At 38.9% G+C, this 11,830-nt stretch overlaps 1 protein-coding gene across 2 annotated transcripts; it reads right to left on the bottom strand.

Annotated features, from left to right (window-relative positions):
* Window positions 1-4,966: 4,966 nt before the first annotated feature.
* LOC106098731 (L-selectin) lies at window positions 4,967-8,934 on the bottom strand. 2 transcript variants are annotated; one of them, XM_019359377.2, is made up of 3 exons: window positions 8,520-8,934; window positions 8,030-8,410; window positions 4,967-6,833 (listed from the first exon to the last, which is right to left on the bottom strand). In XM_019359377.2, exons 1-3 carry the CDS (start codon window positions 8,905-8,907, stop codon window positions 6,730-6,732), a joined length of 873 nt encoding a protein of 290 aa, XP_019214922.1. In that variant the 5' UTR covers window positions 8,908-8,934; the 3' UTR covers window positions 4,967-6,729. The 2 variants fall into 2 exon arrangements, with proteins under 2 accessions (XP_019214922.1, XP_013130926.1); XM_013275472.3 differs by having other exon boundaries at window positions 4,967-6,508.
* Between the last annotated feature and the right edge of the window lie 2,896 nt (window positions 8,935-11,830).

Here is an 11,830-nt window from a genome sequence, read left to right as displayed (position 1 = left end):
CACTTGTTTAATCAGCTACCATCTCTCCTATGGACTTTTTAATGTCTACAGTCTCAGATCAACACAGCCCTGCCCTCCAGCACTATCAGCAGCAGGAGCAGCAGCAATACAGGCTACGTTTGCTTTGCCTCACAACAGTGATATAGTATGATGCGATCCCATATTAGATTCTTGATGAATGTGTGTTGTTGTTGTTATTCAGCCTGGTTCAATGTGCCCCTTTTTAGCTTTGAGCACCCGCCCCTATAAACGTCTCTGCACGGCCCTGAAACAGCCACTTCATAAACACTTGGCACAACACAGAAGAGCCACACAAACAGGACAAGACTCAGCTGTGCATCTGCATCTGAAGGACAAAGGTCACTCATTCGAGAATGCCAGTGTTCACATTTTGGACAAAGAAGACAGACAGTTTGAAAGAGGAATGAAAGAAGCCATCTATGTCCACTGGAAATGACCATCCTCGAACTGAGGGAGTGAGTTACAACACCAACTCTCTGCCACCTATAATCCAGTTTGAGATCCCTTCCCAGGCACCTTATCACCCACTCACATCTTGCATCAGTTGATCTCAATGGGTCACATGATACAGTGAGGCAATTTTCACAATGGTTTCACTCGAAACCTCTGCTGATAATGATCCACACCCTTTATCACAACTTGGCCCATGTGATTATGCAGATGACCAATAGTGGGTCAATGGTCCTCTTAATCGGCATCCCACTAGGGCTTAAATACCTGGAACTCTCCATAATTTAGTCTTTGAACTGAAGAAGCCTCTCAGAAGAAATGTCTTCCAGAAACCTAATGAATACCAGGTGCTTTTCTTTCCAGGCTCCTTAGATTGCCATGACATGAATGACTGAGAACCTACACAGACACCACTTGTTGATGTCAGAATGTTATTAATTTCTTAGGATGTCAAAGCTCATATTTACACACCTTAACTCTTACACAGCAGCCCACTCTTAAATGTTATGAGCAAGAGATAAATCTCACTAAGAAAATGAGGACAGTCAGTCATAAAGTAACCACACCCTGAAGCACATCATGGCTTTTACTCATCCTGAATCAATTTGAATATCATGCTATTTGAAATATAATTAGAAACTTATAACTGAGCATAAACTGAGAAGAAAAGTAAAGTGTTTATTGAAGCCATAAGTCAAAAAGCAAGTAGTGATATTTTCCCAGAGTTCAATACAATCAGATCTTGCTTTGCAATCTGAAGAGTCACCCACCACAACCTGCAGAGACCGTTCTCATTCCGAGCGCGTAACATACCGACGATTTCTCACATCCCGAGTTGTCCCTCAGGAATGCGAATAGTAACCTTCTGCGTTCCTAAGGGATGCGCCGGGTTGTGGATGGAATCCGGCTTCCAGCCGTGTATTCCAGCACTAAACTTAACCTCAACCATAACCTTGTGCTAGATAGTGTTTTCCAAAGTGATGAAAGTATAATAAATGTACATGTGCAGATTCATTCCAAACGGTTCTCATGTTTCCTCCTGTTTCCGAGTACGTAGCATAGAGACATGTTGGGTGTCTGAAAGTGTAGCATACCGACAATTTGTCACATAGCTTAAAATGTTACATTTTGGGATGAGAACGTGCTGACCTGCAAGCCAATGACAAATCCTATGTAAAAGATCAAAATGTTTTTACACAAGGACTGTCTATCTCAAAATAAGCCCAAATTATTTCATTATACACCTCTCCAGCTCACAGAATCTAAAGACAAAAAGACACACCCTGGTAAATGGCTGGATTGTGGCAACTTGCCTTTTTCAGGAGGTTTGCTTTGACCGCTTCGTCATTCAGATCCATAGAAGAGTCCTCCTGCTTCAAGTTCATTTTTATTACTGAGACAGAAAAGACAAAAGAAATCATGATTAGTTTTCAGTTTTATTATTTTGTGATCTCAGAACTATTACTAGGTACCTTTTTTGTGACCAATTTCTTTCCCAGGAGCTGGCAGGTTGTCATAGCAGACGAATGGTAGTTTTGTGTTACTAGGCAGTAGCCTCCATTTTCCTGATCTCTGCAAATATAAAGCATCTGAAATGCCAAATATGTTTTCAAAGTTGTCCCAGTAACTGATTGAGGAGTTTGTCCTATCGCTGAAGTAAATGTGAGGAAATCCAATAAAACCTGTCCATATTTGATCCCCATTCAGCTCCAGCTTCAGTTCAGTGTAAGGACACCAATAATTGGCTATGTTTGTGAATTTCTTTCTGCAGTACCTCAGAGCTCTGAACCAGTCCATGCGTTTATTTACAAGAACATACTCAGATCTGTTGTAGCCTCTTGCAATTACAAATTGTAGTGAAATAAGTCATGTTGAATTTTCTGCGAACATAAATACATCAAAACAATCTTTAATGGAAAAGACAATGCTTATTTTCTTACCATGTAACAGATGAATGGATGTTTCATGAAGCAATTATTGTAATGCAACCGCAGTCCACTCTCTGAAACGCTTTGACAAAAATAGGAAACTAAGAAAGGTTCATTCCCAGTTTGGTTTTCCCAGTTCCAGACATCATCACTGATGTGAGATCCATGATACCAGTCTAAATGAATGTAAACACCAATCCAGATCTCAGAGTTATAACCAGCAGATGAAACTGTATTGATAACTTGGTTCATTTCTTCACTGTTTTCAATGCAGGCCAGGTCTGTGTAGTTCTTTCTGCAGTAGCTCTGAACCTCATACCAAGTAAAAGACTTATTAACAAAGTGGTACTGATGGCATTTGGAGAGGACGAGCCCCCCTGTGAGGAAAATATGAATGATGAACATCTCTCAACATGTAAGCTGGCTGTATTACAACATATCACAGCAATAAGGACTGGCCAAGGGAGACAAAAGAATCCACTGACCTGAGAGATACAAGACACCCAGCAGGATCTTCACAATCATCATGCTGCTCTGTGGACTGGAAGAGGAAAGTCTGGCTATGTAATCAAAATGTAGGTAAATTTTTATAATCCTCTTTCTACGAAATACAATTTTTCTGTTTGTCTATGCAAAATGTGTTACAGGGACTCCTTTATGGAACTATTTCATAAACTAAATCCATGGTCAACTAGGTTTGTTGAAAAATGTGCAAAGTTCAAATTTGAAGCTTAAAGTAAATAAAAGATTTTCAAGTAGAGATCTTCTTTTCTAACCATGGTATTTCCGCCTACTGTGATTTTTCTTTAAATTTAAAATAATGTAATTCATTTCAGTAATTTAATTAGTGATACTGCTCCAGAGCTCAGCCACTATTTAAGAGAGTGGATGATTGTTGCATGACAAACAGTGTGGAACACCACACTAGAAGCTGGGATTACACTGCTGTGGACATCACTTAAGAGAGTGGCTAAATAACAAAAGCATGTCAGCAGAAGGCCCGATTTAAAGAGAAAAGTGTTTAAATGTTTTTATAAGAAACTCCATAGTAACCAAAATGAGCTGGAGTGGTAAACTGTTCCAGAGTCTCAATGCCTTAATGTGTAATGTGTTTGTCATCATGGACAACTAATAATAGATTTTGACCTTTAAAAGGAAGTCTTAAATCAGCTTGGAGTCAGTGTGAAGAGAATAAAATAGATGTGAGCTCACTTGCTAGTGTGGCTTAAAAAACAGAATTACACAGCAATTACAATAATCTAGGCATGATGACACAATTCATGAGAATTATTCTAGTTCTGAAGAGGAGACAAAGATGGACAAAATTAGAAGGCTGGTGGTCCAATCCCTGGCTCCTCCAGTACACATGTCACAGTACCCTGGGAGAGATACTTAACCCCAAATTACTCCTGATGCATCCAGTGTTTCAGCAAACTTTGCCATTAACCAATTTCACATACAGTATCTACAATATTATAACATGACTACATTAGCTTCATCCCCTTTAGCATGCTTCTGAACTTACAATGCATCAGCTAGTGACCACAACTCTCCTTTTTTCCTAATCTAGGTTCTGTGCCTCTACAAAATATGGTTTTTGAAGATTTTGTTTTTCTTACATCTCAGATAAATTATCAATCACTTTAAAATGCAGTCTTTTATAGACACTCAAAGGTAACTGGGCAATTTACAGACCATTACATGGCCCAGTAAGGCCTGTTTCATCTTCATTCACTGAGATATTAAACCAAAAAAAGCTTCAGAGCAGAGAATTCAGTGTTTCTGTCTCTCAAATCTAAACTGGCAGCTGGTTAATGGCTGTATTGGAGCTGGTGTAGCTGTCATCGGCTAGAAATAAGCTGCTCTGACTGTTGATCTGTGCTGCACTCATAAACTTTCACAGCCTCTTCCAGAGAAACTAAAGGTGGAAACTTCTCACTCAGCATTGTCAGTCTACTGTTTACCTCAGCTGTTAATCTTTCACAGACCTGCAATGCAATCTACATTTTACCTCACTGCATCTGACTGAAAAGATGAATGTTTTAAATTAACTGTGCAGAAACCTTTGAGAGTGAAGAAATAACAATAATTTTAGTCATTTAGATGTTTCTTTTATTTATAGATGTCACAATTTTGTGAACATTTCTCAGTTTTAAAATATTCATATTTTCACACCTTAGCTGCCACACAGCAGCCCACTCATAGACACTATGAGCAAGGGATGACTCTCACTATGAAATTAGGGCACTAAATCACAAAGTAACCGTACTCTAAAACACATCATGTCTTTTACTCATCCTGAATCAACAAGAGCAAAAACTGATAAATTGTTTACTGAAGTCATAAAATAAGTGAGAAGTAGTGACATTTTTCTATAGACTTCAATACATACAGTATCTCACAAAAGTGAGTACACCCCTCGCATTTTTGTAAATACAGTGATTATTTTATTATATCTTTTCACTTTGATACAATGTACAGTAGCCAGTGTGCAGCTTGTATAACAGTGTAAATTTGCTGTCCCCTCTAAGTATACAGCCAACACAGCCATTATTGCCTAAACTGCTGGCAACTAGAGTGAGTGCACCCCTAAATCAAAATGTCCAAACTGTGCTTAATTAGCCACTCTCCCTCCCTGGTGTCATGTGACTTTTAGTGTTACAAGGTCTCATAATAACCTTGTAACACAAATGGGAAACAGGTGTGTTGATTTTGGTGTCATTGCTCTCAAACTCTCTCACACTGGTCACTGGAAGTTTAACATGACACATCATGGCAAAGAATTCTGTGACGATCTGAAAAAAAGAATTGTTATTTTGAGGTTACAGAAAATTTACACTGTTATACAAGCTGTACACTGACTACTTTACATTGTATCAAAGTGCCAAATCTTCAATGTTGTCTCATGAAAAGATATAATAAATGTACAAAAATGTGAGCAGTGTACTCACTTCTGTGAGATACTGTATGTGGTGGCAAAGCCACGTGAGGGACTGAAAGTAGATTTTGTTTAGAACCTAAACTTCACTCCTATGTGTCAGGCTGTGGAAACTGTATCCCAGTGAAGCTCTGATAAAATTTGTTTTTCGTTATCAAGGCAGGGACTGTTAACAGCATCATTTACATATATAAAAGGTTTAAGCAGAGCCAAACCTCACTAGGTACAGCAGCTTCATACAAACAAAACATCACACTAAAGTGTTTTCTAAATTCTCCAAATACTAAGGAAGGGAGCTTATATGCTTGCTTTATTGCCTCCTTTAGCATAAAATATACTGGGACCATCCAGTGATTGATCATCCAACAACTCTGAACATCTAACAATAAAAACTGCTTCTTCCTGAGATCTTTATGATGGTGATTTTCATGTTACACGCTTTATGATTATCCTAAATGCAATGTTTGCTTCAGGCCAAATGGGATAAGTGATGCATGGTGGGAAATTTGCAGCAGTCATATTCATATTATGTATTTTTATTTTTATTTTTTTCTCCAACCAGTCTACATGTGTTATGTGCATTTGGAAAAAGCATTTGATGATGTCCCTTGGAATATTCTGTGGGAGGAGCTTGAGGAGTATGGGGTGTGTGGCCCGTTGCTAAGCCATTTGGTCCTTATAAAACTGTTGCAAGAGCTTGGTCCATATACCCGGCAATAAGTTGGACGCATTTCTGGTTGGTGTTGGACTCAGTCAGGGCTGTCCTTTGTGACAGACTGTGTTCATGATTTTTTTTACAGATAGAATTTCTACACGTAGCCAAGTGGCGGAAGGCTTCCACTTGGGCGGTCTCAGAATGTCATTTCTGCTTTTTGCAGATGTGGTTCTTTTGGCTTCATCACGTGATGGCCTCCAGCTCGCACTTGAGTGGTTCACAGCCAGTTGTGAAGTGGTGGGAATGAGAATCAGCAACCTTACACTAGATGGTGCTCTGATAAATTTGTTAAGCTGTAAGCGGCAGTAAAGTTGGTTTTAAAATTCACAGCTCAGTTTTCTTCTTTTCTTCCTTCTTAGTATTTTTCTCCTCTTTATGGAAGACTGCTCCATCAGGCAGCTTTCTCCACTTCAGATTGACTCCATTCACTCCTTTTTCCTCCAGTTTGTCCTGCAGCTGAAACACAAACAGTAAACAATTTAAAGCCTCCAGGTGACGAAAAACACACAAAAAAGGCTTTTACCTCACAAAGGCTGCTTCTGACAGCAAAGGTCATGAAGACTGAAGGATTTATCAAAATTATCAGCTTGACTTCTGACATTATTTTATATCTCAGCATTTAGATAAGGCACAAAATCATATTGCATTACTACAGCGAAGTCCTAATAATATTTTTGTCATTTATAGAACTTGCAGAGACTTGCCTTTGTTAGGTTTGCTTTGACAGCTCTGTCATTCAGATCCACAGACAGGCCCTCCAGATTCAGGTTCATTTTTATTACTTAGAAAGAGAAGACAAAAGAAATCATGATGAGTTTTCAGTTTTATTATTTTTGGGTCTCAAAATTTTTGTTGACCAATAATTTTCATCATAGTTTTTAATCAATAATATTTTTTTCTGACAAAAAGAAAACATTACCAAAAAAACCCCAAAAACCTAAATTGCAAGAACAAAATTATAATGAAATGTAAAGTTTGGAAGTGATCCAATCAGAAATAATCTGCAATAAGGTTCGAGTGTCGTGATCAGGCCGTGCGCAGGAATTGGACCCAAACGCAAACTCACGGGAAACAGGACTGAACTCAAAATACAGCTTTATTGCTGACAGAAGAGTAAGGCGAGACAACACTGGGAGATTCTAAATGAACTGACTCACGAGGAAAGACACGGCAGGGCACACAGTCATGAGGGAGGACGCGACACGGAAGGATAACGAGGGACATGGGAACACACGGGGAACACAGTTGACACAGATAATCATAACGAGACAGGGCAGGAGCAAACACAACATGACGCATACTGACGGGAGACTGTCAAAGTTAAACAGGAAGTACTCAGAGGCGCAGACAGGAGGGGAGGAGAGAACACGGGGAGAGCACAGACATAACGGGCTGGGGAAAACATGGAATAAAACACACGGAGGAGAAACGAGGCATGGGGACTCACAGATACGTGGGGAAATCTAATAACCTTAACAGAACAACCTAGAGACCCTTAGAATAAACAGTGGACCTAAAACATAATAACATCAAATGCAAACAATACAAGAAACACAAAATACCGAGTAGAAGTCCCGGGACAATTGCATCAAGGAGTACGTTTGATTGCCCACTGTAAACACCACTAACTCCCCTGCTCCCAGTTTCTCAAGAAAATATGATAAAATGCTAATGTTTAGAGGAAGAGAAGAGTAGACATATGGACACATTTTGCATTTCATGTAAAAAATAAGATTCTTTGTAAACCCTGTGAAGCAACTCTCAACAGTAAAAACACAGCAAGCTTTAACACTTTATATGTTAGAGAACTAAAACAACTTTAGATTTAGTCTACTGTAATCTTATGATATTTATTCAGTTAAATCTAGACTACCAAAATAATCTTGATGAGTAAATTATGACCCCCCCCCAAAAAAAAGACTAAATTATGACTTAAACTAAACCAAAATTTGCTGTAAAAAATTAACACGTACGCACCTTTTTTCTGAACATTTTCCTTTCCAGGAGCTGGCAGGTTGTCAAAGCAGACAAATGGTATTTTTGTGAAATACTCGATTAACCTCCATTTTCCTGATCTCTGCAAATCTGCAACACCAAACAATGAGCGAAAAATGCTCGGAATGTTTCCGAAGTCATCCCAGTATCTGAATGAAGAGTTGCCACAATCTCTCTGGCGAATTTCGGGATATGAAATGACGCCTATCCACGCTCGATCCCCATTTGGCAGCAGTATCTGCAACTGACTGTCAGATATCGAATAACTGGCTATGTCTGTGAAGTTCTCCCTGCAGTACCTCAGAGCTCGGAACCAGTCCATGCTTTCATTAACAAGAACATATTGAGGACTCTGCGAAGTTCCTGTAATTAGAAATGGTAGTGAAATAGGTCATGTTGAATTTTCTGGGTAAATGAAAATGAATCAAAATGAATCTTTATTGGAAAAGACAGTGCTTTGCTATTTTCTCACCATTGTAACAGATGAATGGATGTTCCACTGAGCAGTTGGAATACCACTGTCCACTCACTGAAATGCTTTGACAAAAATAGGAAACTAAGAAAGGTTCACTTTGAATTTGTTTTTTCCAGTTCCAGGACTCATCATCATTCTGAGATGCAGCATGCCGCTGTAAATGAATGTAAACACCAATCCAGACCTCAGAGTTGTAACCAGCAGATGAAACTGTATTGATAACTTGGTTCATTTCTTCACTGTTTTCAATGCAGGCCAGGCCTACGTAGTTCTTTCTGCAGTAGCTCTGAGCCTCATACCAAGTAAAAGGCTTATTAACAAAGTGGTACCGACGGCATTTGGAGAGGACGAGCCCCCCTGTGAGGAAAATATGAATGATGAACATCTCTCAACATGTAAGCTGGCTGTATTACAACATATCAGAGCAATAAGGACTGGCCAAGGGAGACAAAAGAATTCACTGACCTGAGAGATACAAGACACCCAGCAGGATCTTCACAATCATCATGCTGCTCTGTGGACTGGAAGAGGAAAGTCTGGCTATGTAACCAAAATGTAGGTACATTGTTATCATCCTCTTTCTACGAAATACAATTTTTCTGTTTGTCTATGCAAAATGTGTTACAGGAATTCCTTTACTGAAATATTTACTTAACCAAATATTTAGTCAACTTGGTTTGTTGAAAAAATGTGCAAAGTTCATATATGAAGCTCAAAGTAAATAAAAGATTTTCAAGTAGAGTGCTTGATGTTTTTAATTTTTCTATGTTTATTTCCAACAGTACAGTAATTTGTCTTTAAATGTAAAATAATTGAACGCATTTCAGTAACTCTTCTAATAATACTGCTGCAGAGCTAATCTGCCTGATTTTATTACTGTTCCAGAGCCTTAGTGCCCCAGGCTGAAAGTATGTGTCCCCTTTTGTCTTCAGTCTTACATAAAGGACAACTAATAGATTTTGAGCTTGTGAGTGAAAATAGCAAGAAGCAGCATGTTTAAAAAAGAGTTGAGGGATGTAATCTAGAACTTGTCCATTCAGAGACTTGAATGCAATTTTGAGAATTATAAAAGAAATCTAAAATCACCTTGGAGTCAGTGTTAAGAAAATAAAATAGAGGTAATCACTTGTATGGTTTAAAAAAAGGTAATTACAGTTACAATAATCTAGGTGTGATGATACAAATGCATGAGATTTTTTTTCTAGTTCAGAAAAGGAGAAATATAGGTCATCTGTGATTATCAATTTATGCCACTACTGACTGATATTATAAAAACAGTTTTAGAAGCTCATTCCACATATTAAGAAAGTGTACTTTATTGATCCCCGTGGGGAAATTCCTCTCTGCATTTAACCCATTCACTCAGTGAAGCAGTGGGCAGCCTTTGGGCGCCCGGGGAACAGTGTGTAGGGACGGTACCTTGCTCAGGGGTACCTCAGGGTAGCTGTTCAGGGGAATCGAACCCCCGACCTTCCGATCATGGGGCCACCACTCTACCTACTGAGCTATCCCTGCCCCTACACCAGTACCTCAGATAAATCATACATTATATCAATCACTTTAAAATATTTTTTTCAGATGCTCAAAGGTAACCCCACAATATTATTTAAACCAGCGGTCCCCAAGCCCCGGGCCTCGGACCGGTACCGGTCCGTGAGTCGTTTGGTACCGGGCCGCGAGAGTTGAGGCTCAGGTGTGAAATGTATGGTTTTCAGGGTTTTTATCGGTTTTCAGCGTTGTTTTGTTATCGTTTTTATCGTTAACTCGGTTTTCCTGGGTCTTTTCACGTGTGTTATGAATAAATCTTCTTTTTTTCGGTACCAGTACTAGTTTTATTTTGTTGTATTTATCCGCGACACCTTAAAGGCCGGTCCGTGAAAATATTGTCGGGCATAAACCGGTCCGTGGTGCAAAAAAGGTTGGGGACCGCTGATTTAAACAAAAGCTCTAGAAATGAGAATTCAGAGTCATCTGACCCAACCCTAACTATGTGCTTTGTCTAAAAGGAACGTTTTAAGCATAAATATCATAAATCTAAACTGCTTCATGGCTGTATGGAAGCTGGTGTAGCTGTCATTGGCCAGAAGTCAGCTGCTCTGACTCTTGACCTGTACTGGACAAATTTCATATTTCAAAGTTTCACAGCTTTTTCCAGAGGAACTAAAGGTGGATGCTTCTCACTCGGCATTGACAGCTGAGGTCCACAGTAGACTGACAATTTTCCACAGAGATTTCTGAGCTGGATCTGGATCCAATCCAAACAGTAGTAGAAACACGTGGCTTGCAGTGAGCATTATGGTACAGGCTAAATTTTATCTTAGTTTCTTATCTCTCTTGACTGGCTAAAACACGTTTGTCCTCTCGCAGCCATCATGGCTAGGATTATATGTTTGAATTGGTGGGGATAAGAAAACAGAACTCAATTGACTGCAATCTGCATTTTACCTCACACAAATCTGCATCTGACAGCAAAGATCAGGAGCAGCCATGTCATAGACCTTGGAGGATTTGCAATTGATCAAACAGGTAAAACACACACACACACACACACACACATTTAAAGGAAATAAAAATTATAAGCTTGTTTTATGACATTCATAAATCAGCATTTGAGTAAGTTGTAACAACAAGACAAATGTATAAAATAATATAGCTTATAAACTTTTATAGAGCAAAGTATCAATAGTATTAATGTTGTGGGAAAGCCATGTGAATAAGGGACTGGCTAAAAGTAGCTTTTATCAGAATCTAAACTTCACTCCTATGTGTCAGGCTATGTAAATTTTATCCCGGCAAAGCCCAAATAAAAACAAAGTTGTTAGCAGCATCATTTACATAAATAAAATATTGAAGGAGAGTGAAACCGTAGTGAGTACAGAAGCTTTATACAAAAAACATCACACTACAATGTTTTCCAAATTCCCCAATACTAAGGGAGGGAGCTTCAGTGCTTCCTTGACTACCTCCTTTAGCATAAGATCAGTGTTGAGAGTAACAGAATACATGTACTGGCATTACGTATTTAAATGCAAAATATGAGTAACTGTAACTTCTGTTACCGTTTAAAAAGGTGATATTCAGAATACAGTTACTTTGTTGAAATAAATGGATTACACTGCAGTTTCTTCCTGTTTCATATGTTCTTTTCTTCCTTCCTCTTTATGGAAGACGGCTCCATCAGGCTGCTTTCTCCACTCCAGAGTGACTCCATTTAGTCCTTTCTCATTCAGTTTGTCCTGCAGCTGAAACACAAACCATGCATATTTTGTAACAGACCTCCAGTGACAAAAAAATAAGAAAAACACATT

This window comes from Oreochromis niloticus, linkage group LG5 (assembly GCF_001858045.2).
Source record: "Oreochromis niloticus isolate F11D_XX linkage group LG5, O_niloticus_UMD_NMBU, whole genome shotgun sequence".
NCBI lineage: Eukaryota > Metazoa > Chordata > Actinopteri > Cichliformes > Cichlidae > Oreochromis > Oreochromis niloticus.
Note: the sequence above shows the minus strand (reverse complement) of the source record. Positions and strands in the feature narration are given on the sequence as shown.

Bases quoted from the DNA above. Each gene is read 5' to 3' on its own strand.
- LOC106098731 (XM_019359377.2), bottom strand. From the start codon at position 8,907: ATGTTCATCATTCATATTTTCCTCACAGGGGGGCTCGTCCTCTCCAAA. The intron at 8,411-8,519 runs GTGAGAAAATAG...TTCTAATTACAG, and splicing joins TCCATTCATCTGTTACAATG to GAACTTCGCAGAGTCCTCAA. The intron at 6,834-8,029 runs GTGCGTACGTGT...TCTCTTTCTAAG, and splicing joins GGAAAATGTTCAGAAAAAAG to TAATAAAAATGAACCTGAAT.